This window comes from Pollicipes pollicipes, unplaced genomic scaffold (assembly GCF_011947565.3).
Source record: "Pollicipes pollicipes isolate AB1234 unplaced genomic scaffold, Ppol_2.1 Scaffold_5724;HRSCAF=6776_pilon_pilon_pilon, whole genome shotgun sequence".
Lineage (NCBI taxonomy): Eukaryota > Metazoa > Arthropoda > Thecostraca > Pollicipedomorpha > Pollicipedidae > Pollicipes > Pollicipes pollicipes.
Genome location: NW_023596746.1, coordinates 48,526,351 through 48,549,463, shown reverse-complemented (window position 1 = coordinate 48,549,463; position 23,113 = coordinate 48,526,351). Strand labels below are relative to the sequence as shown.

The 23,113-nt window shown below is 59.9% G+C and overlaps 2 protein-coding genes across 2 annotated transcripts in view; both read right to left on the bottom strand.

Annotated features, from left to right (window-relative positions):
• LOC119103130 (uncharacterized) overlaps positions 1–13,003 on the bottom strand; it is a 24,042-nt gene extending 11,039 nt beyond the window's left edge. The window contains exons 1-10 of the mRNA XM_037226581.1: positions 12,710–13,003; positions 10,258–10,475; positions 9,779–9,933; positions 9,273–9,379; positions 8,242–9,033; positions 7,554–7,716; positions 6,130–7,163; positions 4,031–5,050; positions 1,905–2,093; positions 1,635–1,847 (exon numbers count right to left, since the gene is read on the bottom strand). Of these exons, the coding sequence (XP_037082476.1) occupies positions 1,635–1,847; positions 1,905–2,093; positions 4,031–5,050; positions 6,130–7,163; positions 7,554–7,716; positions 8,242–9,033; positions 9,273–9,379; positions 9,779–9,933; positions 10,258–10,475; positions 12,710–12,736 (3,918 nt within the window). The 5' untranslated portion in view covers positions 12,737–13,003. The remainder of the gene's footprint in view (positions 1–1,634; positions 1,848–1,904; positions 2,094–4,030; positions 5,051–6,129; positions 7,164–7,553; positions 7,717–8,241; positions 9,034–9,272; positions 9,380–9,778; positions 9,934–10,257; positions 10,476–12,709) is intronic.
• Positions 13,004–14,560: 1,557 nt separating this feature from the next.
• Positions 14,561–23,113, bottom strand: part of LOC119102493 (solute carrier family 49 member 4 homolog) — a 27,642-nt gene continuing 19,089 nt past the window's right edge. The window contains 6 exon segments of the mRNA XM_037225862.1: positions 14,561–15,000; positions 15,578–15,760; positions 17,148–17,334; positions 18,991–19,099; positions 19,717–19,846; positions 22,485–22,604. Coding sequence (XP_037081757.1) covers positions 14,840–15,000; positions 15,578–15,760; positions 17,148–17,334; positions 18,991–19,099; positions 19,717–19,846; positions 22,485–22,604 — 890 coding nt within the window. The 3' untranslated portion in view covers positions 14,561–14,839.

Here is a 23,113-nt window from a genome sequence, read left to right as displayed (position 1 = left end):
TTGCGACCGAGTGCATTTGATGTCATTGTTGTGAGGCCATCCGCTGGCATCGTTATACGATTGTTACCAGACGGTAACCATTGTCCACGCCCTGACAGTGCGTAACGCAATGCTTGGGGTCGGACCCATTGGTGCTGTGCAAAGTTACGGCGATGTCACGTATAGATATTTTGTTTTTCGCAGCGTCCGAGAACGTATGCGCATGATAGCACTGTGTGAGCAGTATGTGCTGGCAACGCAAATCGGTTGTCGGTGGACAACGCCTGCTTTGTTCATATGAACCCCCGATGGTACCTCACTTAATCCGGCCGCCCGGTCCGCAGCGGAATGGTCAGCATACAGCAGCGCAAAAATCTACTTAAATTTGCGCATGGAGAGTGTGTCCCCGTGCATTTGACCTCCTACTGGGCCACCAGCTGGCTTTGTAACATGCTTGTCGGCAAGCGGCATTCTTCGGCTGGCCCCTAACGGCGTGTCCCTCACTGCTGACGTGCGGGCAGCCGGCAGCAGCGGCAGCAGCTGACGTGCGGGCAGCAGCGGCGACTTGCAAAGCTACGGCAGCCATATCAAGTGCTACGGCAGCCATATCAAATGCGTTTTGCCCTGTGCGACGGGCGCAACCATGTGCGCATGATTACACAGTGGGAGCAGCAGCGGCCGGCAGCAAACATCGGCAGTCGGTGACGAACGCATATTTTGTTCAGATGACCTGACCGCGCACTACCAAATGCAGCCGACCACCAATGGTGGGACGGTCAGCATACGGCCGTGACATAAAGACACATGAAATGCTTCGACGTGAAGACATCCATGAATGTAAATGCTTAATCTTAAGGTTTCGCAATAAAATTAAAGGTTACAAGATGTTCTGTGTATTTAGTCCTTAACCTGGCAATCAAAAACAAAATAACAGTACAACAACGATACCTGTATAACAACAACTGCACCTTCCCATCAGCGAGGAGGAAATACAGGGCAACAGACTACCCACCCCGCAACCAGTTACCCAGCATAATCGTGGCGATACTGAACTGGACAGTTGCTCAGATGCCGCCATCAATGGGCGGTAAAAACACGGCGACTGTCAGAAATGCCTGCCTCCGCCAAGGGTCTCACTCAGCCGGTGTCAGTAAAAGGCACCTGGGAACACGCCTAAAACCTGACGGACGAGTGCAGGCAGTCCAGCGTCTGTCATCCCGCCGCGCAGCCGGGCGGCCGTCTGCCATCCTCCCTCAGCGGGACAGGATTTCCTCCAACATCAGCGCGTCCTCGTCCGACAGAAAGGAATCGTCGCTGACCACGACCGGCCTGGACGGAACAGGCACTTGCTGTGGTGGTTTATTCACGGCCTGGGGAGGGCTGGTTACTTTCTGAAGTGGTTTGGTTACTGTCCACTGAGGGTTGGTCACTGGCTGCGGTGGTTTGGTCGTTGGCTGCGGTGGTTTGGTTGTTGGCTGCGGTGGTTTGTTCGCCGACTGCGGTGGTTTGGTTGCCGCGTGATATGCTGTGGAGCGCGTCTGGTAATGAGCACCGGGCAGCTGAGGCGGATCGGCCGCGGCCGTGCTTGTGTGCTGCGCCGCAGAGGAGGCCGGCCGCTGAGGCTGACTGGTCAGGTCCGGCGGCGCTCCCGGGACCTCTTCCTCGGCACCGGCCAGGCCTCGGAGGAAGCAGCGCAGGCTACCGAACAGGGCTCGGCTCATACGGCCGATCACTGCCGGCGGCCCCGACTCCGACACCTGGCGCTTCTCTCGCGTCACCTCTGTAGTCAGCAGCAGGTTGGCTATGTCGACCAGCGCCGTCAGCAGCTTCTCTACCTCGGAGATGGCGAACTGCAGCTCGACGCTGCCCTCCACCAGCGCCGCTCGTTCCGCGGCCAGCTGCTGCCGCTCAGCAGCGTTCAGCGCCGTCAGCGCCGCGTGCAGCCCCGCTGTCAGGTCCGATCGACTGAGCATGAGCACGCTCTGCCGCTCTCGCTGCTCCACGACCGTGGCTGGTCGCAGGATGTCGTTGAGCAGGAAACGCCAATCGGACCAGAGGTCGCCCACGATGCTCACGACGCGCAGCGTTAGAGCTCGCGTCGCGCCACCGTCGCGCTGAAATAGGGTGACTCGTTTAACATTCAAGGAATTGTCCCAGACCACCTCAAAGAAGGCTGTTGATGTGTCCTTACTGGCACGCTGGCTAAATGTCCATCAGTATTATGCCACCTGATAGAGATACAGTTCGCATGAAGGTGGAAACAAAACCAGCATTATGTAATTGCCACTGGTTCACCACGCGCAGAAGGAAAGTGTCTTATGTAGAGGTTTCCTTCTTCATTATTTCAAATCATATTGTGCTGGCCAACTCATGCTTAGTCCCTTATACAAAAATTGCATGCATCTTGCAAATTATCCCGGATATGTGTCGTAAGTTATGAATTCCAATTCATCCGTGATTCAAAATTCATCCGCCAATTTTGCCGCCATATTTTGTGACCCTGGGCACTTTCGGGGATGGGGGAGCGGGTCATCCAGGACATAAACTGCTGGCCTCATATCATCGCAACGGTCGTCCAGCATTGATGTTTTTCGCACGACTCTTCACGACACGGGTGTCGATTTGTGTTCTTTTGTGGGGGCCCTGCCCCCATGTTGAGTTGTCCCCCCCCCAATGTTGGCTTGCCCTCCCCCCCAATGTTTTTCGTTGGAATACACAAAAACGTGCGTCAACGTTAATCATAACACAGATATTATTTTCTTTTATCTGTCTGCGTAGTGACATCTCTTACCATTCTCAAAACAACGAGTCATGGCTGCTCTCACCACAAGATAGAAATCGCAACAACTGGGCGGATAAACGGTGCAGTAAACTTCACATGCCCCATGCCATAAGACACGCAATGGTTTGTGATGGTAAAATGAAAAGCTCTAGAATATGGGGATGACCCAAGTCCTTCATGGCTTACCTCATCCCGTCCCCCACAACCAAAATGCGCGCCGCCTCCCATGGCCGTCATAGAAGAGCGCCATCGGCGCCCTAAGATGGCCTCTTAATGGTCTTTACGTGCCGATCAGAAGAGACGCGTGCGTGCAGTGCCTGGTCCCTGGATCCAACTCTGCATGTCCTCTATGCTGCTTAAATTAAGTACTTTTATAAATTAAACAAGTATCAAAAACCCACATTCCGTTTAATCGAAATAATGTGGGCTCAATCCGATGAGAAAAAGGGGGGGAGGGTAGGTTGTTGGGCCTTCAGTTTGGCCCCCTAATCATTTACAAAAATTGACATCCCTGCTTCACGAACGATTTGGTAAAAAGCTCATAAATTGACGTTCATTCCAAGGAAAGGCACGTTGCGCTGCCCTTTTTCAGACAAATTGGTTGCACGAGGCTGCTTGAAGTGAGCTAGGTCTGTCACATGCCCTTCCGGCTTCAAGCTTTCAATGCCGTCTGTCTAGCAGCTACATAGTTTTTGGACTGGCATTGCAAGGTTGCATTTCCGCAGGCTACTCAGGAGAGAATCTATGACAAACTTGATTGTGACCAGTTCAGAATGTCCTACGCAAGATAGAAGATTCTGATTAATTAACAAATCTTTCGGAATTCTTAAGAAGCGAGCTTTTCTATCATGCCGTTTGCCTTTTCAGTTTCACTGAGAGATGCGACAGAATGCAAATTATCTGCCGAAGAATTCAGTTAGCGGAATGCTCACTACATGTTAGGTTTCATGCAACAAGTTAATTGTGTGATTACCACAAATACTGGTCTGCCGAAGAATCTTCAGTTATCTCAGAGTTTTTTTTTTATTTTCGGGGGGAGCCTGCTCGTTCAAATACTCCGTCTGAAATATTCCCGCAAATGCCCCCAAAATTGGTCCTGTGACCCAGGATCTCCTTTTCGAGCCCACGCCCATACCTGGTCTGCAGCTGCTGTTCTCCAAAAAGGCGATATGGTAGGTCTTGGCCACATCGCCTGATGTCTAACAAGCCAGGTACCAGCCTGTATGTGATCGGTGTGCACGCCTGATGGCATGTGCTGTGGTTACGCACCTGCAGACGCACCGACATCGGCTCCACCGGCAGCGGGCTGAAGTTGGCAGTCAGGTTGCCAACCAGCCGGAAGTCGGGCAGCGGCTCTACAAAACAGCGCAGCATGGCGGCCGTCGCCTGCGGCAGGTGGAAGTCGAACTGGAGCGGCTCCAGGGGCGGGCCGCCTAGGCCCAGTCTCAGCAACCTGCGCATCTGGTGCACGTGCGCCAGCTGACGCTCCAAGTCGTCCAGTGCGAAGCTGAAGCGGGAAGCGCTGCCGCTCACGTAGTGAAGCTTCTGTTCAAGACGCATGCTTGCCGGCGACCCGGCAGACGCCGTGCGAGGCAGCGCGGCCGTGGCCCGTGGCAGCGGCTCCTCCGGCCGGTAGGAGCTGAAGAACTTCAGTCCGATGTCAAACAGCACCCTGACCAGCACGTTGAGCTGCTCCATGATCTTTTGGTGGTCGTTGTCGTCTTCGACTAGCTTACACTCTGGAGGGTGAGCGGGCAGGAACGATGTGCTAGGCAGCTCTGCCGAAGCATGCGTCTTGATAACGGTGGCTACCAGGCCGCCCTGCTCCTCCTCTTCCTCGGCACCGGCCAGGCCTCGGAGGAAGCAGCGCAGGCTTCCGAACAGGGCTCGACTCATATGGCTGATCACTGCCGGCGGCCCCGACTCCGACACCTGGCGCTTCTCTCGCGTCACCTCTGTAGTCAGCAGCAGGTTGGCTATGTCGACCAGCGCCGTCAGCAGCTTCTCTACCTCGGAGATGGCGAACTGCAGCTCGACGCTGCCCTCCACCAGCGCCGCTCGTTCCGCGGCCAGCTGCTGCCGCTCAGTAGCGTTCAGCGCCGTCAGCGCCGCGTGCAGCCCCGCTGTCAGGTCCGATCGACTGAGCATGAGCACGTTCTGCCGCTCTCGCTGCTCTACGACCGTCGCTGATCGCAGGATGTTGTTGAGCAAGAAACGCCAGTCGGACCAGAGGTCGCCCACGATGCTCACGACGCGCAGCGTTAGAGCTCGCGTCGTGCCGCCGCCGCGCTGAAATAGGGCGACTGGTTTAATGTTCAGTTGTTAGAGGATTATCTCAACATAGGCTGTTGACGTGCGCCAACATGTTAGGTTGGATGGCGGAGCTGTTGCTGTTTTGCTCTACACGGAGAACATTGTCATAACGTAATCTTTTTCTCTACTCATGCTCGTCAATCGCATTGTGATGACCACGATATGCTAGATCAAGCAGCAAAAATTTGCACGCATCCCGGATCATGATCCCGCGCCGAGGATCGTGAGTTACGAACCTCCAATCATACGCAGAGGATAATTCATCCAAAAATGTTGTCAACATACTTTCATGCCCGGTCCCTTTCCATATGCTTTTAAACAGGTGGTGATGAGATTGCGAGGAGGGGGCAGGCCATTCAGGACGCTTGGTTGCTGTCTAATTTGTCACAATGGTCGTCCAGGATTTATCATTCAATTTTTGCACGACCTTCCATGATCAATTTCGGTTGAAAACTTTCAAAATTGATCTGCGTTCCCAGCGTAGGCCGGCTTATCTGTCCCGGTTCATATAGGTTGGATGCAAGAGGCTGTTTGGAGTAAGTCAGCGCTGCCACGCATCCTTCAAGAAACTGCCTAGAAACAAGTAATTTTCAGTTTAATTACAAGATTGCATTCCCAAAATCTGCCAAGAAGAGAGTATATTGTTGAACTGACTGTGACCGCATCGAAATGTCCTACACGGGACAGAAGATTCTGGTTAATCAAGAAATTGTTCAGGGCCCCTCAGGATCAATTTTTCCGGGGTGCTGGTCCCTTGATTACAAACGGCGATAACAGCATCTACTCGCATGCCAAAGGATCTCCAGTTACTGAGACATTTGCTTATTGTCGGGAGGGATCCTCCTCTTTCAAAAATTGTGTGAAATGGTCCTGCAATGTTTCCTGTGACCCAGGATCTCTTTTTCGAGCCCACGCCCATACCTGGTCTGCAGCTGCTGTTCTCCAAAAAGGCGATATGGTAGGCCTTGGCCACATCGCCTGATGTCTAACGAGCCAGGTACCAGCCTGTATGTGATCGGTGTGCACGCCTGATGGCATGTGCTGTGGTTACGCACCTGCAGACGCACCGACATCGGCTCCACCGGCAGCGGGCTGAAGTTGGCAGTCAGGTTGCCAACCAGCCGGAAGTCGGGCAGCGGCTCTACAAAACAGCGCAGCATGGCGGCCGTCGCCTGCGGCAGGTGGAAGTCGAACTGGAGCGGCTCCAGGGGCGGGCCGCCTAGGCCCAGTCTCAGCAACCTGCGCATCTGGTGCACGTGCGCCAGCTGACGCTCCAAGTCGTCCAGTGCGAAGCTGAAGCGGGAAGCGCTGCCGCTCACGTAGTGAAGCTTCTGTTCAAGACGCATGCTTGCCGGCGACCCGGCAGACGCCGTGCGAGGCAGCGCGGCCGTGGCCCGTGGCAGCGGCTCCTCCGGCCGGTAGGAGCTGAAGAACTTCAGTCCAATGTCAAACAGCACCCTGACCAGCACGTTGAGCTGCTCCATGATCTTCTCGTGGTCGTTGTCGTCTTCGGCTAGCTTACACTCTGGAGGGTGAGCGGGCAGGAGTGATGTGCTGGGCAATGTCACGGAGTCGCGGCTGGCTTCGCTGTTATTCTTGGCGGAAGTGTTAACTTCATTGACTGCATTGGTCGGGTCATCATCACCAGAATCGTTACCTCTCACGGGTAAACTGATGATATAGTCCACATTTGCAGGGTCTTTTGCCGGGACGACATTCGCAATACGGTTCGCCTCGGTATCGGCCGTCACTGGGACACTGACGTCATCGCTGGTGGAGCCGACCTCGGTCACCGGCGGGCCCTGCAGCCCCGGCAGACCGAGCGACCGCACGATCTCCTGCAGCATCTCCAGCTCGCGATCAAAGGAGTGCCGGATCGCCTCCTGCCGCTCGTCCAGCTGCTGGTCCAGCAGCCGCAGCTGGCGGTCGTAGAGCGCCTCGAGCGCGGCGCGCTCGTTTTCCATGGTGCGGCGGACCAGGCGGACGGCGGTCTCCAGCCGATCCGACCGGTCACCAGCCGGCGGCGTCGCGTCGCTGGCTGTCGTCGCGTCGCTGTCGTTGCGCCTCGCCTCTACTGGCGCCGCCGCCGCTGCCGGCACGCACTGCCGGCTGCCGAGCGTGTAGGAGACGGCCAGCAGTCGAGCCAGCCGCCAGCGGTCGTCGCCGAGCGGCGCCGCCAGCGCGCTCGCCTCCTGGCGGCGCACGGCGCTGATCGCCCGTGACAGGAAGTCGAGCGCCTGACTGAGGTTATGCGGGCGGTGCTCGCTGCTGGACGGCAGCGCCGCCCGGTGGAGCTCTGCCGGGTCCGCCGGCGTCGTCGTCGTCTCCGCCGGGGCGAATGTGATGGTGTTGACGGTGCTCTGGGGGTGGTGACTCGACGGGGCGGGATCGGCCCTCAGCGGCGTGGCCGTCCGGTCGGCCCCTGTCACCGTCCCGCCATCGGCTGGTTCCTCGAGCGGGACGGTGGAGGACTCCACACCGCCTGCCGACTCAGTGACCTCGTGGACGGCCTGGGCGGTAGATTTGGCCGGACCAGCTGTGACCACAGGGCTGTCCTCCGTGGTCGCCACTGATTCGGACTCCGCCAGCGGCAGCGGCGCCGTCGTGGCGGGAGCTCTGTCGAGCGTGGCGTCCGTGGTTTTCTGCGGTTCAGGCAGCGGTCCTATCTGACTGGCGCTGTCGACCACCACACGTCCCGTGCCGTCCCCTCTGCCCGACCCCTGACTCGGGCCGGCGGCGGGGCTGGTGCCGGGACCGACTGCCAGAGTGGTAGGGGGCGCGGGGACCGATTTGCCGGTCGGCTGTCGGGGAGGGATCCCGTTACCCGTGGACAAAGGCAGCGCCGACGGCGAGGGGCTCATCACTTCCGTGAAAAGAGAATGCCCGAGCTCATCACTGACGTCATACCCTGGAGCTGGAGCTGGAGTGATGTTGGACGCTGGAGTGGTGTTGGACGCTGGAGTGACACTGGAAGCTGGAGTGGTGCTGGACGCTGGAGTGACGCTGGACGCTGGAGTGATGCTGGACGTGGTGGCCTGGACGCTGGAGTGGCGCTGGACGCTGGAGTGACGCTGGGCGCTGGAGTGACGCTGGACGCTGGAGTGACGCTGGACGCTGGAGTGACGTCAGACGTCGCGACATCTGCCCGCCACCCCGCTGGCCCCAACCGAAGGCGAGCGCGGCGACTGGGACGAGGCCGCAGACGTGGCGAGCTCGCCCGAGTCAGGCTGCACCACCCGGGGCGAACGGACGCTCTCGGGCGTCGGGGCCGCGCCAGCGCTGAGCTCGGAGTCCGGTCCCACCACGTCGCCCGGGGGCGCCGAGCCCACACCGACGTCGGCCGTCTCAGCCATCTCTGACCCGATGTCGGCGGTGGGCGGGACCTCGAACTGTGACACCAATTGGTCCAACCGTGGTGCAGCTGTCTCCGTCTGGACCCACATCCGCGCGGCGACCTCCGGCGGCAGAGAGATGGACGCTTCTGTGGCGGTCACCAACGACAGCGCGTCCCGCTCCTCCGCGGCTACGATCTCCGCCGGCAGAGGGTCGGACGCCTCTGTGGCGGTCACCTCCAACGACAGCGCGTCCCGCTCCTCCGCGGCTACGATCTCCGCCGGCAGAGGGTCGGACGCCTCTGTGGCGGTCACCTCCAACGACAGCGCGTCCCGCTCCTCCGCGGCCGCGATCTCCGGCGGCAGAGGGCTGGACGCCTCTGTGGCGGTCACCTCCAACGACAGCGCGTTCCGCCCCTCCGTGGCGGCGATCTCCGGCGACACGCCACCCGGTAGATGCGAACTGGACTGCGTCGGCGACAGTAACGTCATGCTCGGACCTTCCTGCGTTGTCGACGCGACGGTGGCGCCATCAGGCGAGCCGCACAGGCAGCCCGACTCGACGTACACCATGTCAAACTGCAGTCGGCGGCCGGAGAGCTTGACCAGGATCTGAGGCGCGTACATCTGCGGTAGCAGCAGGACACCGTAACTGTACTTTTAATCAGACTTAAGCGAACCATGTCCGCTCGGTGCTCATGGGGCATGTAGAGAGCTGCTCCTTTTTCGCGGACCGTGTCTAAACCATACCTGTTGAAACATGACCAGTACAAAAGGCTACCGTACGTCGGGTAACAACAATGCGTGAACGACACTTTTTCCTGAACACAGCCATGCCCCGTGCTTGTAACCCTTGCTTGGCTCACCTGGTGGCACGAGACATTGGTAACCGGACACCGGTCCGACTGGCAGGCGGAGACCAGCACCGGCTGCACGTGGAGCGGTGGCGACTGGACGATCTGGACACGCCTCTCTGCGGCGGCAAGGGTCCTACGCTTGTCAGGGGCTGACGCACCAGGCACCAACAACACGGTACCGAAGGCGTTAACACAATGCTCAGACGCGCATGTTTGGGCACGATGCGCCATAGTGGCTCCAGTCACGGTGGGAACGACTTGTTGGACGCTTTCGGCGCGTCACGTCGCTGAATGCAGTATAGTTCACGTGTGCGATGACGGGCGATGGGTGGCCTGCTATCTGCGAGAATGCATCGGTAAGCGAATGCAACCCCTCCCTGAAGACATCCTATTTGCGATTTTTTGCTCGTACATCTGGCACGCAAACAAAGACGTCATTAGAGGTAGTCACTGTTCCGCTTGCACTTTTGCTATCCTGGCCATGAATTCGGCGCAGGCAGTGGATCGAGACTGACTGGTGACGCTGGACGTGGCTGACAGGGGCAGCAGCACGCTGGTCTCCGGCTGACAGCACTGCAGCTGCTGATGATCCGGCAGGTCCGGCCGGCCCCCGCAGCGTCCTTCGGCGCACGGCAGGCCGTCCGCAGCAAACGCAGCGCTCCACAGAGACCTGACGCCAAGAGACACGCGTCCGTGAGCACAGCCTGGCCTCCGGCGCCCACACACGCCGAGGGAGCGAGCGAATGACGGTGCCTAACGGCCGAGAACAGCTTTGAACACTCTCCCGATGGAGCATGCCAGACCCCTGAAGCTGTCATCTCCTGATGGAGCATGGTAGATCGGAGCACGCCATAGCACAGGACACGCACTGGCAAGGCAGCGGCGTTTTCGTCCGCTCTAAAACTGTGCCGCCCTGTGGCGTGCGTCCCCTGGGACCAGTGCAGCGGCTGGGCGGCTGGGCGGCTGGGCGGCTGCCCAGCGTGCCCATGCTCACCTCTTGCGCCGGGTCAGCCGCTGCACGTGCTGGCGCATCAGGTGTACGGCCGTCATGTTCTGGAAGTGGCCGACTCGGCCGCCGGACAGGCTGGCGGGAGTGAGAGCGTAGGTCTGGCCGTTGGCAGTGCATCTCGCCTGGACGTCGGCATGGCCTCGGACAGAGCCGCGGCCGGCGCAGACCTCGGCGCCAGCGCGACCGGCCGCCAGCCAGACCACCTGCCGAGAGGGCGGCGACTGCCGTTAACGGGTTACAGTCACGGGGGACAGACTACCTGCCGAGGGCGGGGGCCTGGGGTTAACGGGTTACAGTCACGGGGGACAGACCACCTGCGGAGGGCGGGGGCCTGGGGTTAACGGGTTACAGTCACGGGGACAAACCACCGCCAGCCAGACCACCTGCCGAGAGGGCGGGGCTGCGGTTAACGGGTTAGCCACGGGGACAGACCACCGCCAGCCAGGTCACCTGCGGAGAGGGCGGGGGGGGGGGGGCTGCGGTGAACGGGCTACAGTCAGGGGGACAGACCACCGCCAGCCAGACCACCTGCCGAGAGGGCGGGGCTGCGGTGAACGGGCTACAGTCAGGGGACAGACCACCGCCAGCCAGACCACCTGCGGAGGGGGCGGGGGGGGGGGGCTGCGGTGAACGGGTTACAGTCAGGGGGACAGACCACCGCCAGCCAGACCACCTGCGGAGAGGGCGGGGGGGGGGGGCTGCGGTTAACGGGCTACAGTCAGGGGACAGACCACCGCCAGCCAGACCAGCGGAGAGGGCGGGGGGGGGGGGGCTGCGGTTAACGGGCTACAGTCAGGGGGACAGACCACCGCCAGACAGACCACCTGCGGAGAGGGCGGGGCTGCGGTGAACGGGCTACAGTCAGGGGGACAGACCACCGCCAGCCAGACCAGCGGAGAGGGCGGGGGGGGGGCTGCGGTTAACGGGCTACAGTCAGGGGGACAGACCACCGCCAGCCAGACCACCTGCGCAGAGGGCGGGGGGGGCTGCGGTTAACGGGCTACAGTCAGGGGGACAGACCACCGCCAGCCAGACCACCTGCGGAGAGGGCGGGGGCCCGGGGCTAATGGATCAGAGTCACAGATGGTGATCAGGGACAGATGCTGCCAAAGAAGCGACCTGGGGAGAGGACGGGAGTGTGCGCTTACCGGGCAGCAACACAGAGGGACCTGAAGATCGCACAGAAATGGGGGTCAGCAGTGACCTGGACAAACACACAAAGCATCAATACCAGCAACGGGCACCGACACGTGAAGATGGGGTGGCGACTGTGCGGTGCTGACCATCTGACCTACCCGCCCACATGTCACAAATCAGTGCTGATCAACGACTGTGCTCGTGCGTGTATTGCATGAACCGATGTGCTCAGTGTAAGCAGCGAATGTTTAACCTGGAGCTTCTTCCCAAGCCCAGCCCCCTAACGCTATCCTCGGACAGCAGTCAGCAGTAGGCCACTGATGAGCCAGCACACAGACTGGGCCCAGAACCGAGTGGTAGTGAGTCGGCTGCAAGGCTGGCGGGCGGATCACAGACCCGGACAGGGTGAGGCCCGTGGCTACAGCGAACAAAGGGCTGATATAGTATCAGGGCACGGACGTTCGTGGGTCGAAGCAGGTGTCATGTCCTGCCTTTGAGCTCAGTCGATAACCGGGCGTTTGCATTGGGTCATTTCACGGCAAACCTCAAACGTTGCTCGATGATAAAGAGGATGGAACCCCGGATCCTCCACGTTTTCGTGATCGCGTTTCCTTGGCGAGACGCCCTTCTCCGGTGCGGACGCGTCGCGGCGTCGTGCAGCCTGGTACTGATCCCTCAATGCCGTTCGGTTCACAGACATCGAACGCTTCCCGGTCTACTTTTGGTGCACCGATGAGTCGGACAGTGCTGCCATCGCCTAGTGATGTTTGGGCGCCGTGCAGCTGGCTTCGCGTCTTTGGCTGCTCTAATCACAGAGACGGAAATGAATCTTTAAAACCCTCCAAAGCGGGCGCAGCCATTGGTTGTGCCCGTGCGCGCGCGACCGAGTGCTTGCATCGCCCAGCCCATTTCCGCCAATGCGACTGTTGGTCTACGCACAAAAGTGCCGTGTTGCTACTACGCTGCTTCCTCCAAACACGGCCTCCGTTTCGACCCATCGTGCCGTCGGCATCAGCAAATTTTGCGTTTCCAATTTTAACCGAGCGGAAATGATAATGTTGCCGGCATTGCTATGTTCAGGAAAATGATAACCTTGTCAAATAAGTTGCATGCAAGCGGCTTAAAATTCACATCGTACAATTTCTAATGAACTGCGCATCGTGCCACAAGAGATTCATGCGTGCGGTTTTCTCGTAGCATGTGCACGAGGTACATGAGGCCGTAGTCAGCGGTTTCATGAATAGAAACTTCCACAGAAGGTAATGACAGAGGGTGATGGTGTGCCATGAACTCAACTCACCAGCCATACAAGCGCTGTGCCTGTCATCCTGCTGGGTGCTCAGGAGATCCTGCCGACAGCTCAGGAGACCCTGCCGACAGCACAGCAAATCCTGCCAACAGCTCAGGAGATCCTGCCGAGAGCTCAGGAGATCCTGCCGAGAGCTCAGGAGATCCTGCCGACAGCTCAGGAGACCCTGCCGACAGCACAGCAAATCCTGCCAACAGCTCAGGAGATCCTGCCGACAGCTCAGGAGATCCTGCCGATCTTGTGGTCCGACACAGGACGGCAGAACGGTGCCTGTCTCCGGCCTCGTCGGCCCTGCCCGAACCAGCATCAGACCCACTCTGCGTCTGGCCACCGCCGCGACCTTCTGACCTCGCGGCCGGGCGCATGCCCCCAGGGCAGATCAAGGGCGGCTTCAGCCGAACTGGATCGGTCGGCTACAGCCGCGGCACGGCGGTAGTGCCGGAGAGCGCGCACAGCCTGGGGCGAAACCTCTTGACCAACACCAGCATGGCGATATTTCCAACCAGGTGGCCCCCATCGATGATGCATCACTTGTGGGAAAAGGCACATTGTACCGGGTGTCGACACGGTCTAGAATCTGAGCGTCGCCCGACTCTGCAGTGAACCCGCAGGCTAGCTTGATGAGTCGTCGGACGGCGGCAGGCCCCCCTGGATCCGCCCCTGGCCGCGCCTCACGCTGGGAGCTCGGGAGCGTACTCGGTGTGGTGGCGCTCTAATCACACCCTCCCGTCACCGGCTTTAAGTCGTGGCCCGGCGCACGCATGGCGTGCGTTAACTACGATACATATTTGCAGCTGACTTTTGACCTAGCGCGCCAGCAGACGCCAGGCGCCACTAAGCACGAGCTGATCCATGTTGAACTATTTATGCCCCGTATGACTTGAAGTCTTTCCACCTTCTTCCAATCTTTTCAGAAAATCAGCTAAAAAGACGCCCTTAGCAGTTAAAACCCAACCACCTGTCACGGATGGGTCAAAACGCAGTAACTGCAGGTTATCAATGTATTTCGATGGTATATGCGGTATGGCTGCCATGACCAGCCTCTAACAACACGAGCCAACTACATTATCCAACACACCAGTCTAAAATGAGCCGGTAACACAGCAAATTGATATGAGGTAAAACATGGTTTAAAACGTTGAAAGCATTGTTACATTATGATTCCAATCCTCGGCGAAAACAGGCTATGCGATGAAGATGACACGCACTGCGCAAAATCCGCGTACATCCACAGAATTACATCGGACAGGAACGCAAGCCAACCGCCCGTCTCTTGCTACCGTGACTACAGTTCCGTGAATGGCAACGACCTTACGGCGTCCTTCCGACCGACGGCCGCACGGACCGCCGACCAGCGGCGGCTGGCACAGCAGCCTTCGACCAGTCCGGGCCGTCTCGCTTTGCACAGCACGCTGTCGGGTGAGGCGATGGCGCTGGGCGGCTCTCAGCCGCGGCCGCAGCACAGATCGGGGCCTTGACCTGCCTGTCAGGTCGCCAGCAGCTGCCAGCCGCGGTGCAGATCGGGGCCTTGACCCGCCTGTCAGGTCGCCAGCAGCTGCCAGCCAGCTCCGGGCACAGCACCGGTGCGCAGTCACGCGCCACATTTGCACCTGGACGGCGGCTGCCGACGGCGCGTGGTGGGTAGCGCGGCGGTGGCGCCGGCTCCCCACCGACGGCCCTCGCATGGAGTTCACCGAGCTTCGGCCCTTCCCACTCCACCCTCGATTCTCCCGAGCTAAACTACACGCACACAAATAAATAGGTGCAAGTGTGTTGGCCAAATGAGTGGTGTAACACTCAGTGCAGGAGGGGGAGGCGAAGGGGCGGAGATGGGGGGGGGGGGGGGGGGGGGTCCCTGAAACAGGCGAGAAGCGATCGAGGCAGTCACGAGTGCGTGCAATCCGCGCCCTTCCGGCTAACCTACAGCTTCTGCCACCAGCGGACAGCGTCCGAACCTCCTGTCCCCGAGCACAACACAGCCGCACCGCATCCCGCGCCGCGGGCCGCGCGCAGCCCGTCCGCGGACACCGCCACCGACGCGGGCGAGGGGACGGCGCCCCGCCTCGCGTGTCGCCCAGACGTGCCGGCCAGCCCGCCTGCGGTGGCCGGCGGTGGCGACGCTCAGAGCGGCTGGTAGCCGGACACGGACTCGGTGATGGCGGCCGCCGCCGAGGTGGCGTCGACGGCCGAGCGGCGATACACCGAGCGCGTCTTCATCATCAGCACGAACGGCGTGGCCGTGGCCGCCACCAGACAGTAGTTGAGCCACACAGTGCGCTCGGCTGGAACGGAACGGCACAGGTTAGTCAGCGCTCCGTGACCCCCGGGGGCAGGCCGCCACGTGGCCGGGCCAGCTGTGGTCCCAGTCGCGTCATGAGAGCAGATACGACCCGACACGGACCAGCCACAGAGCACATGGGTAGATAGTAAGCCAGCACGGCCGCCGGAGGCCCCGCCGTGTCACAGTCTCCAGACCCCGCAGTGTGATGCCGCGTTCGCAGCTGGGGCCAGACGCCCCGACGCGAGGAATCCAGAATTCGATCCCGACCATTCATTCCAATGGTGCGAGGGTCATCACTTGTCACCAGGCTACCCGAATGCAAAAAGCACGACACTATCCAGCCCGCATGCCATTTGAGAACAAGCAGGCATCCGAACCGAGCTCTTTCTCGTAAACAGACCGTCACAACCGTCTCTCGTACACTCGGGCCACACCCGAGACTCCCACTCGTGGCTGACCCGAAGACAAAGCCCCGCCCACGTGGGTGCGGACCAATTGCAGGTGGCTCATCGCGGAAAGTTCTCGGAGGAGGATGCTCTACAGCCCACACACGCACACCATAGCCTCCCGCTACTCACCCAGCCGGCGGTTAAGGAAGAACAGGAGGTAGAGCATGCCGACCATGTTGAAGCAAAAGCTCATGATGGCGCCGACCACATCCTCGGGCACAGGGTAGCTGATCTCGGATGCGTACTCGAAGAGCAGCGGCGACGCGGCGTACGTGCAGGACACGGCGATCAGCACGGAGCAGAACAGGTGCACTGTCGGGCACATAGGACAGTCAGCACGGAGCAGAACAGGTGCACTGTCGGGCACATAGGACAGTCGGCACGGAGCAGAACAGGTGCACTGTCGGGCACATAGGACAGTCAGCACGGAGCAGAACAGGTGCACTGTCGGGCACATAGGACAGTCAGCACGGAGCAGAACAGGTGCACTGTCGGGCACATAGGACAGTCAGCACGGAGCAGAACAGGTGCACTGTCGGGCACATAGGACAGTCGGCACGGAGCAGAACAGGTGCACTGTCGGGCACATAGGACAGTCAGCGCGGAGCAGAACAGGTGCACTGTCGGGCACACATGACAGTCGGCACGGAGCAGAACAGGTGCACTGTCGGGTGTGCAGGAGAGTCAGCACGGAGCAGAACCGGCACGCAGGACAGCTAGCACGGAGCAGAACAGGTGCACTGTCGGACACACATGACAGTCGGCACGGAGCAGAACAGGTGCACTGTCGGACACACATGACAGTCGGCACGGAGCAGAACAGGTGCACTGTCGGGCACATAGGACAGTCGGCACGGAGCAGAACAGGTGCACTGTCGGGCACATAGGACAGTCAGCACGGAGCAGAACAGGTGCACTGTCGGGCACATAGGACAGTCAGCACGGAGCAGAACAGGTGCACTGTCGGGCACGTAAGAGAGTCAGCACGGAGCAGGACAGGAGCACTGAACAGCGCAGCGTCACGTGAGACGGCCACTGGCGCCAAGACAGATCAGGTCAGGACATGTCAGGCCAGCACACCAGATTAGGGGTCATAGAGGGGAGATGGCTGACTGTATGTAACAGCACACAAATCTGCAGTACTCCTAGTGTTTTCATCCGAGTCATCGCTCACAACAGGGAGCCATGCCACGTGACCAGCCAAAGACACCCCCGGTGACCGATGCGCTGAACACACAGCTGCGGAATAACACTTGGCTGAACACACAGCTGCGGAAGAACACTTGGATGAACAGACAATCCTGTTGACAAAGTGCCCTCATCATACCCGGCATCGGCGAGTTAAGCATGGATACTGCGTGTGCTCCGCGGAGGAATGTCATCGGCTAGAGCGCAGGTGCTCAGAGGATAATAAAACAAATACCGGCACCGGCCGTGCTGGGAGGATAGTGGTTGAGAAGCTTGATGAGGTCTGGCCCAAAACACATGGGTACTGTGCAAAATAAGCATGGACGCAAACCTGGCCAGACGCACAGGGCGCTCCCGCCGTGTCCAACGGTCGTTTTACACTGACAAAGTCGTTTTGCCATCATACTGAGCGCAGCCAAAGGCTCCGTCGGAGCCCCTCGCGACACCGAACTCTGTGCGGGCGATGCGCTTATCGCCAGTTCCATGCGTGGCCAACAGATGGCAGGCGTACCGATGGAGTAGGGTGCCCAGCCAGCCACGATGGCCAGCAGCCAGCACCAGTGAGCGCAGCCGACCAGCAGCAGGCAGATGATGGTGGCCTTGATGTGGCCGCGGAACATGTCGGTCAGCCGGGCCACCAGCAGCGCGAAGCTGCAGCACGAGATGCCGGCCCACATGCCCATCATGCTCGCCTCGTTCTGTCGGCACGCAGGACAGGGGCGGGACCGTCAGACGAGACTGTGGCCGCGCAGAGGCGAGCTCGGGGGCGCGCGTCCACGAGTCGTCTGGGCAAGTCCGCACGCCCAGGCCGGCGTCACACGGCGGCAGGCACCATTGCTGGACACGGCTCAGTGGCAGATGCAGCTTACAGTCTGATTCGAGGTAAACTTAGCTCTCCACAGCAGAGGGCGAATGACTGACCACCTGCACTGCGGCCCACACAGGAAAGAGCGATAGCGTGGTCCGGTCTCGGCAATCTGATGCCAGACACATGCCTGCTCCATACCACGGGGAGGTTAGAGGCCCACATCTGTGGCACGTACCATGAACATAAACACGTCAGACGTCATGAGTGACGCACTGGCGCCACCAGCAATGCGTCTAACGACAGCGCGCTGCGCACCAGTGGCGGCGCCGGGGGTCACAGCTAGCTGAGACACGATGCCACCACATGACCAATGAACGGGCGGAGGGGCGGAAAGGAGACGTCTCCATGAAAGGATATTCTTGAAGCCTGGCAAAACGACGATAGTGTTGTTTGACGAAACGCACGTGGGACCGCACATACGCGTGTCACCATAAGCCTGTCCACTTCTCGTCTGCCTCCTGCAGCAGTCGGCTGACGGTCCCGGGTTTGGCCCGCGGACGCGTCCCAGCTGTCCTAAGCTCACTGCAAGTGCCGGCCTTCCCCGGCTCTGTTCCCTTAGGTCCGGCACTGTCCGGCAAGATGTGAGCTACGCAGGCCAGGTCACCGCGTTACACTCCGGGTCTCCACCGGCATCTCACTGTCCGGTAAGGTGTGAGCTACGCGGGCCAGATCATCGCGTTACATACCGAGTCTCCACCGCCATCTCACAGTCCGGCGAGGTGTGAGCTACGCAGGCCAGGTCACCGCGTTACACCCCGAGTCTCCACCGGCATCTCACTGTCCGGCAAGGTGTGAGTTACGCAGGCCAGATCACCGCGTTACACTCCGGGTTTCCACCGGCATCTCACTGTCCGAATTTTCCGCACGCTCGGCGCACGGTCCGTGTTTCGGGATGGGTGACTTGCGAAATGACGCCGCATGAAATGAAGAGCCCGTGGCGACAGCAGGATGCGCTGCCGCAGACCCAACCTCTGCGACAAGGACAGCCAATATATCGTCTAGTGATCCCGTTCATTGGCTTTCAGTCATGTCTCAGCTATAGTGTCTTTCCCATCGGCTAGTCTAAGAAACAATGTGAATAGTCAGGTTTCCAAGTAGAGACCCATTTTGTGCGCCACTTGTATAGATTAGCAGTCTTTAACAACTGCAGCTTGAGACATTCCTAACCCAGCCTGTAAGCAATACGGTATTGGCGAATTTTATGTCAACTATTGTGCCATGCAAGGCCACGGCGCGGTCGCCAACAATGGGTTTCCCATCATCGTCAGAGAAATACGACGACTAATGTAGTGACTAAGCCGATCATGGCTTCAAACCCACCGCGTCTGCCGTTCGCCGTGAGCCCGGGCAGCGCGCTCACCAGCGCGTCACCGGCATTATCAAGCCCCGCAGCCACACATGAACGCCAGCTGCCGCCGGTGACGAGGTACGGCCGCACCGACGCCAGCGGCAGGCCGTGTCGACGCGAGCGGCCGGCGGCGCCTACCTCAGTGACGCCCAGCGGCCGGAGGTTGATGTCCATGACGCCGAACCAGGCGCCCATCACGCCCTGGGACAGGCTGTACGTCAGCACCACGCAGATGAGGTCCGGGTGCCTGTGGATGCGCGGGCCTGGTCACCAGCTGGCGGCACGAGCCACCGTCCGCGCCCCGGCCGGTCACGTCCGCGGCCAGCACGCACAGCTCTCTGACGGTCTCTGGCCACACACGGCACGCACAGCTCTCTGACGGTCGCCGGCCACACACGGCACGCACAGCTCTCTGACGGTCACCGGCCGCACAAGGAACGCACAGCGCCTTATGCCACGCGCCACATGCTTAGGACGCGTGCTGGTTTTCTATGACTTTCGAACAAATGGCCGCTTCGTCACCGGTTACGTGATAAATACGCTGGAGCACAGATCTAGCGCAGCACACAGCTAGCCGGGGCAGCACGTGCAGCGCCATGTTGAAGCTCCTGTACCAGAAGCCTCTATGCTACATGGCGATGGCGTGTCCACTGACCTGGCTGAGCCTGTCCCGACCCAGTGTCGGAACGGCAGTAGCCCTCAGCTCACCACTACTACAGCAGCACGTAAACATCCCGTAAAACTTCTGCACACTAGACAGCATCTGTGCAGGCACACAGTCATACGCACGGGCCACTTCCGCATCCGGGAACGCATGGATCACCACCGACGCTGGGTCCCAGAGGGGGGGGGGGGGGCACCCACCTGAGCGCCATGCAGAGTCCCTCCTTGAAGCCGACCGTGTTAGTGGAGGCGGAGAGCGAGGGCGGCAGCGGCGGCCGCGACGGGAAGTACGCCAGCACCAGCACGAACAGCAGGGCGCAGATGGCAGCGTCTGGCGGCACGGCAGAGGCGGCAGGTCAGCCCCGAAGCCGCGCCGCCCGGGACGCCCACAGCTACGGCAGATGCGGACAGGTCAGCCCCGGAGCCGCGCCGCCGGGGACGTCCACAGCCACGGCAGAGGCGTACAGGTCAGCCCCGGAGCCGCGCCGCCCGGGACGGCAGAGGCGGACAGGTCAGCCCGGGAGCCGCGCTGCCCGGGACGCCCACAGCCACGGCAGAGGCGGACAGGTCAGCGCCGGAGCCGCGCCGCCGGGGACGCCCACGCCAACAGCCACAGCGGGCAGGTCAGTCACGGCAGAGGCGGACAGGTCAGCCCCGGGGCCGCGCCGCCCGGGACGGCCACAGCCACGGCAGAGGCGGACAGGTCAGCCCGGAGCCGCGCCGCCCGGGACGTCCACAGCCACGGCAGAGGGAGGCAGGTCAGCCCCGGAGCCGCGCCGCCGGGGACGGCCACAGCTGACGGGTCAGAGCTCAACATGGCTGGTTTCATGACCAGACTGGCGCCATGCATACTCCGTGAAGGGCAGCGAAGCTCAAACTGCGTGGAACACGGCCGGGGTCCGCGGTCTCCCAATGAAAACAAAACTTTGGATGATGACAGAAATACGGCCGCTGTTCACTTTACAGGCGATTGTTAATGAAAATTAAGCTCTAGTTTGGCGTATATACAACGTAACAGTCAAAGTTCACAAACACCCGACATTCTGCAGAAGATCCACACTCCAAGGGCTCACAGCAATGTTTCAAAGAAGAAACCATTGACAAGTGGTGTCAGCCTGATGAGCTATTCAAAGTCTTTTATTTTCTTTCCGAAGATGATCCTCTTTTACCACGCGAGGCGGAATTCAAGAAAGATGGGTGACAACCTTAGCGAAATCATTGTTTCCATTAGGAATGACTCAGAATGGAAATACGGAAGTTGCCGACTACAGAAAACGGGCAAAGTTATTGTCATTAGGGCTTCATGTCGCAGTCAGCTGCTGGCGCCATATTGCCATCGTCTGCGCATCATCCTGGCAGCAAGGGAGGGCACGGGGTACGTCGCCGCGTCTTCATACATTCTATCTGTATGGTGACATGCATCGCCATGCCAAAGACAATATTCTGGCAGCGGCTGCGTTTGATTTGACTGTTCCATGTTAGGGGAAAAAGACCATGCATAATTAAGACAAGACCAAAAACACATCAAACATGACAATAAATGCGTGACTATAGCCGACGTACGCCACTCGTTAACATCCGTGCATCATGATAATCGAATAATGCAGCTTAAACTGCATCACATGTAACTTTTGTCACCATAAAAACGAGAGCCGTCGGACTCGCCGGCTGGGCGCTGCCGCGAGGTCCCGTGCTGCCACGTCTATACAGAGGGGTTAGAGAGGCGCTGACGGAGGCCACACGCCAGCCGGCCGTGCGGCGGATCAGTTTTGTGTGGCGCAGTGCAGGCCAGCTGGCGGCCTTGTCAGATTCCAGCCACTGACCCACATACAAACACTCCGCGACTGAACGCTGAACGATAGCCAGTGATCGAACGATAGCCAGTCTTCTTCGTCTGACTGTACGATCCGTGGGGACGGCGTCGGAGACGTCATGGCTTCGGGGATGGAAATGGCTTCGGGGATGGAAATGGCTTCGGGGATGAAAATGGCTTCGGGGATGAAAACGGCTTTGGGATGGAAATGGCTTCGGCGATGACTCTGAACAAGCTGTGGGACGGCTTCTTTTAGCCCGTCACGATAATCACCATCTGGCAATACCGGAATCGTCGGAATTCGGCTGGTTTGGACCGGTACATGCTCGTGGAACAATTGACAACGCGCGGTGTGCCGGACGACCAAAGTCCGCGGCATGTGACCACAAACGGCGCGGCGTCTCGCGCTCGAGCGTGTAGCAAATCCACTGAAGTGCAGCTACAGCCAGACGGCGTACACTTAATGACCAATGTGGGTCACACAAACAGTCTGCCGTTCAATAAACTTGTCCGCGCTCAGTCCGGGCCGCGTCGCGTGCCCCGTGACGGGGGCCTGTACAGATGTGATCAGCCGCGGCGCGGTCACGACGACTGATGAGGGCGGCCTCGTCTCACCGCTGCCGCACGCTCACCCACACAGCTGGTGTGCCACGACCCCTCCGTGCTCGATCGAGACGGTGTATCAACGCAGTCAGCGAACGGGCGAGATTCGGAGCTCTCGGAAGAATGACTGGCATGATGAGCCCAAATCTAGACGATTCCTTTGCTGCTCCTCGTTGAGTGAGGGCAAAAGGCAACGAAATAAGTCACGGTCCTTAGCCCCCCCCCCCCCCCCCCCCAGGGACGAGGATGAGCATTAACGGTACGGCAAAGCCAGACAACCTCAGGTGTCTACAAGATCGTAGAAGTTCGTGACATCGGATCGACGATCACGCACTGAGTTAGAATGACCATCCGGATGACCATGACCGGTGACCATGACATGCCCAACTGCCGTCACAAATAACACACACTCTACTGCCACCGACAGACACACGAAAGCTCAGAAACGACCCCAATTTCTGACCCACAATCGGGCGGAACTTGCACTTGAGAGGGCCCTGCCCTCTCGCCACGTAACCTGGCACGAGTGGCCGGCCTCGCGGCGCCCACTGACCGATGTACATGAGGTTCATGATGTCCGAGCGCAGGTCGTCGGGGCTAGGGCCGGTGCCGTTCGTGTAGTTGGCTCCGTCCACCAGGTGATTAATCCAGCCGGCCGCCTCGCTCACCATCGCTGCACGGACAGGTCACAGCAGGTCACGAACCAGGCGCACACACACACCGTCAAGTCGGGGGAGCACACCTGCACCCGCCGCTGCGCACGCACTACATGCCGTGACAAACACGACAACAGGCATACACTGCAGTTTCAGGACAGCACCAACGGCTCCGACGATGACCTCGCATCGTAGAGGACTTGTGCTCCATAACAACAGATGACGTCCTCAAGAGGTCGCCGCCCCTGTCAGGCTGCACCAGGCTCGGGACGGTCATGGAGCGCGCCCCACTCACCGGCCAGCTGCGTGACGTTATGCGGCAGCGGCGCCGTCTTGTTGGGCTGCGCGACGACCAACGGTCCGAGCAGGAAGCTGCCGCTCATGCCCAGCTGGTTCAGCACGTTCGGGATGCCTGCCGAGCACGGCCGCCGCGTCAGCCGGTGACGGAGAGACAACCTGTCGGGTCCCGCCTGGCCGGCGCGGGGGCGGTGACAGGGAGAGGGCCCGGGAGCAGCCGCCGCGTCAG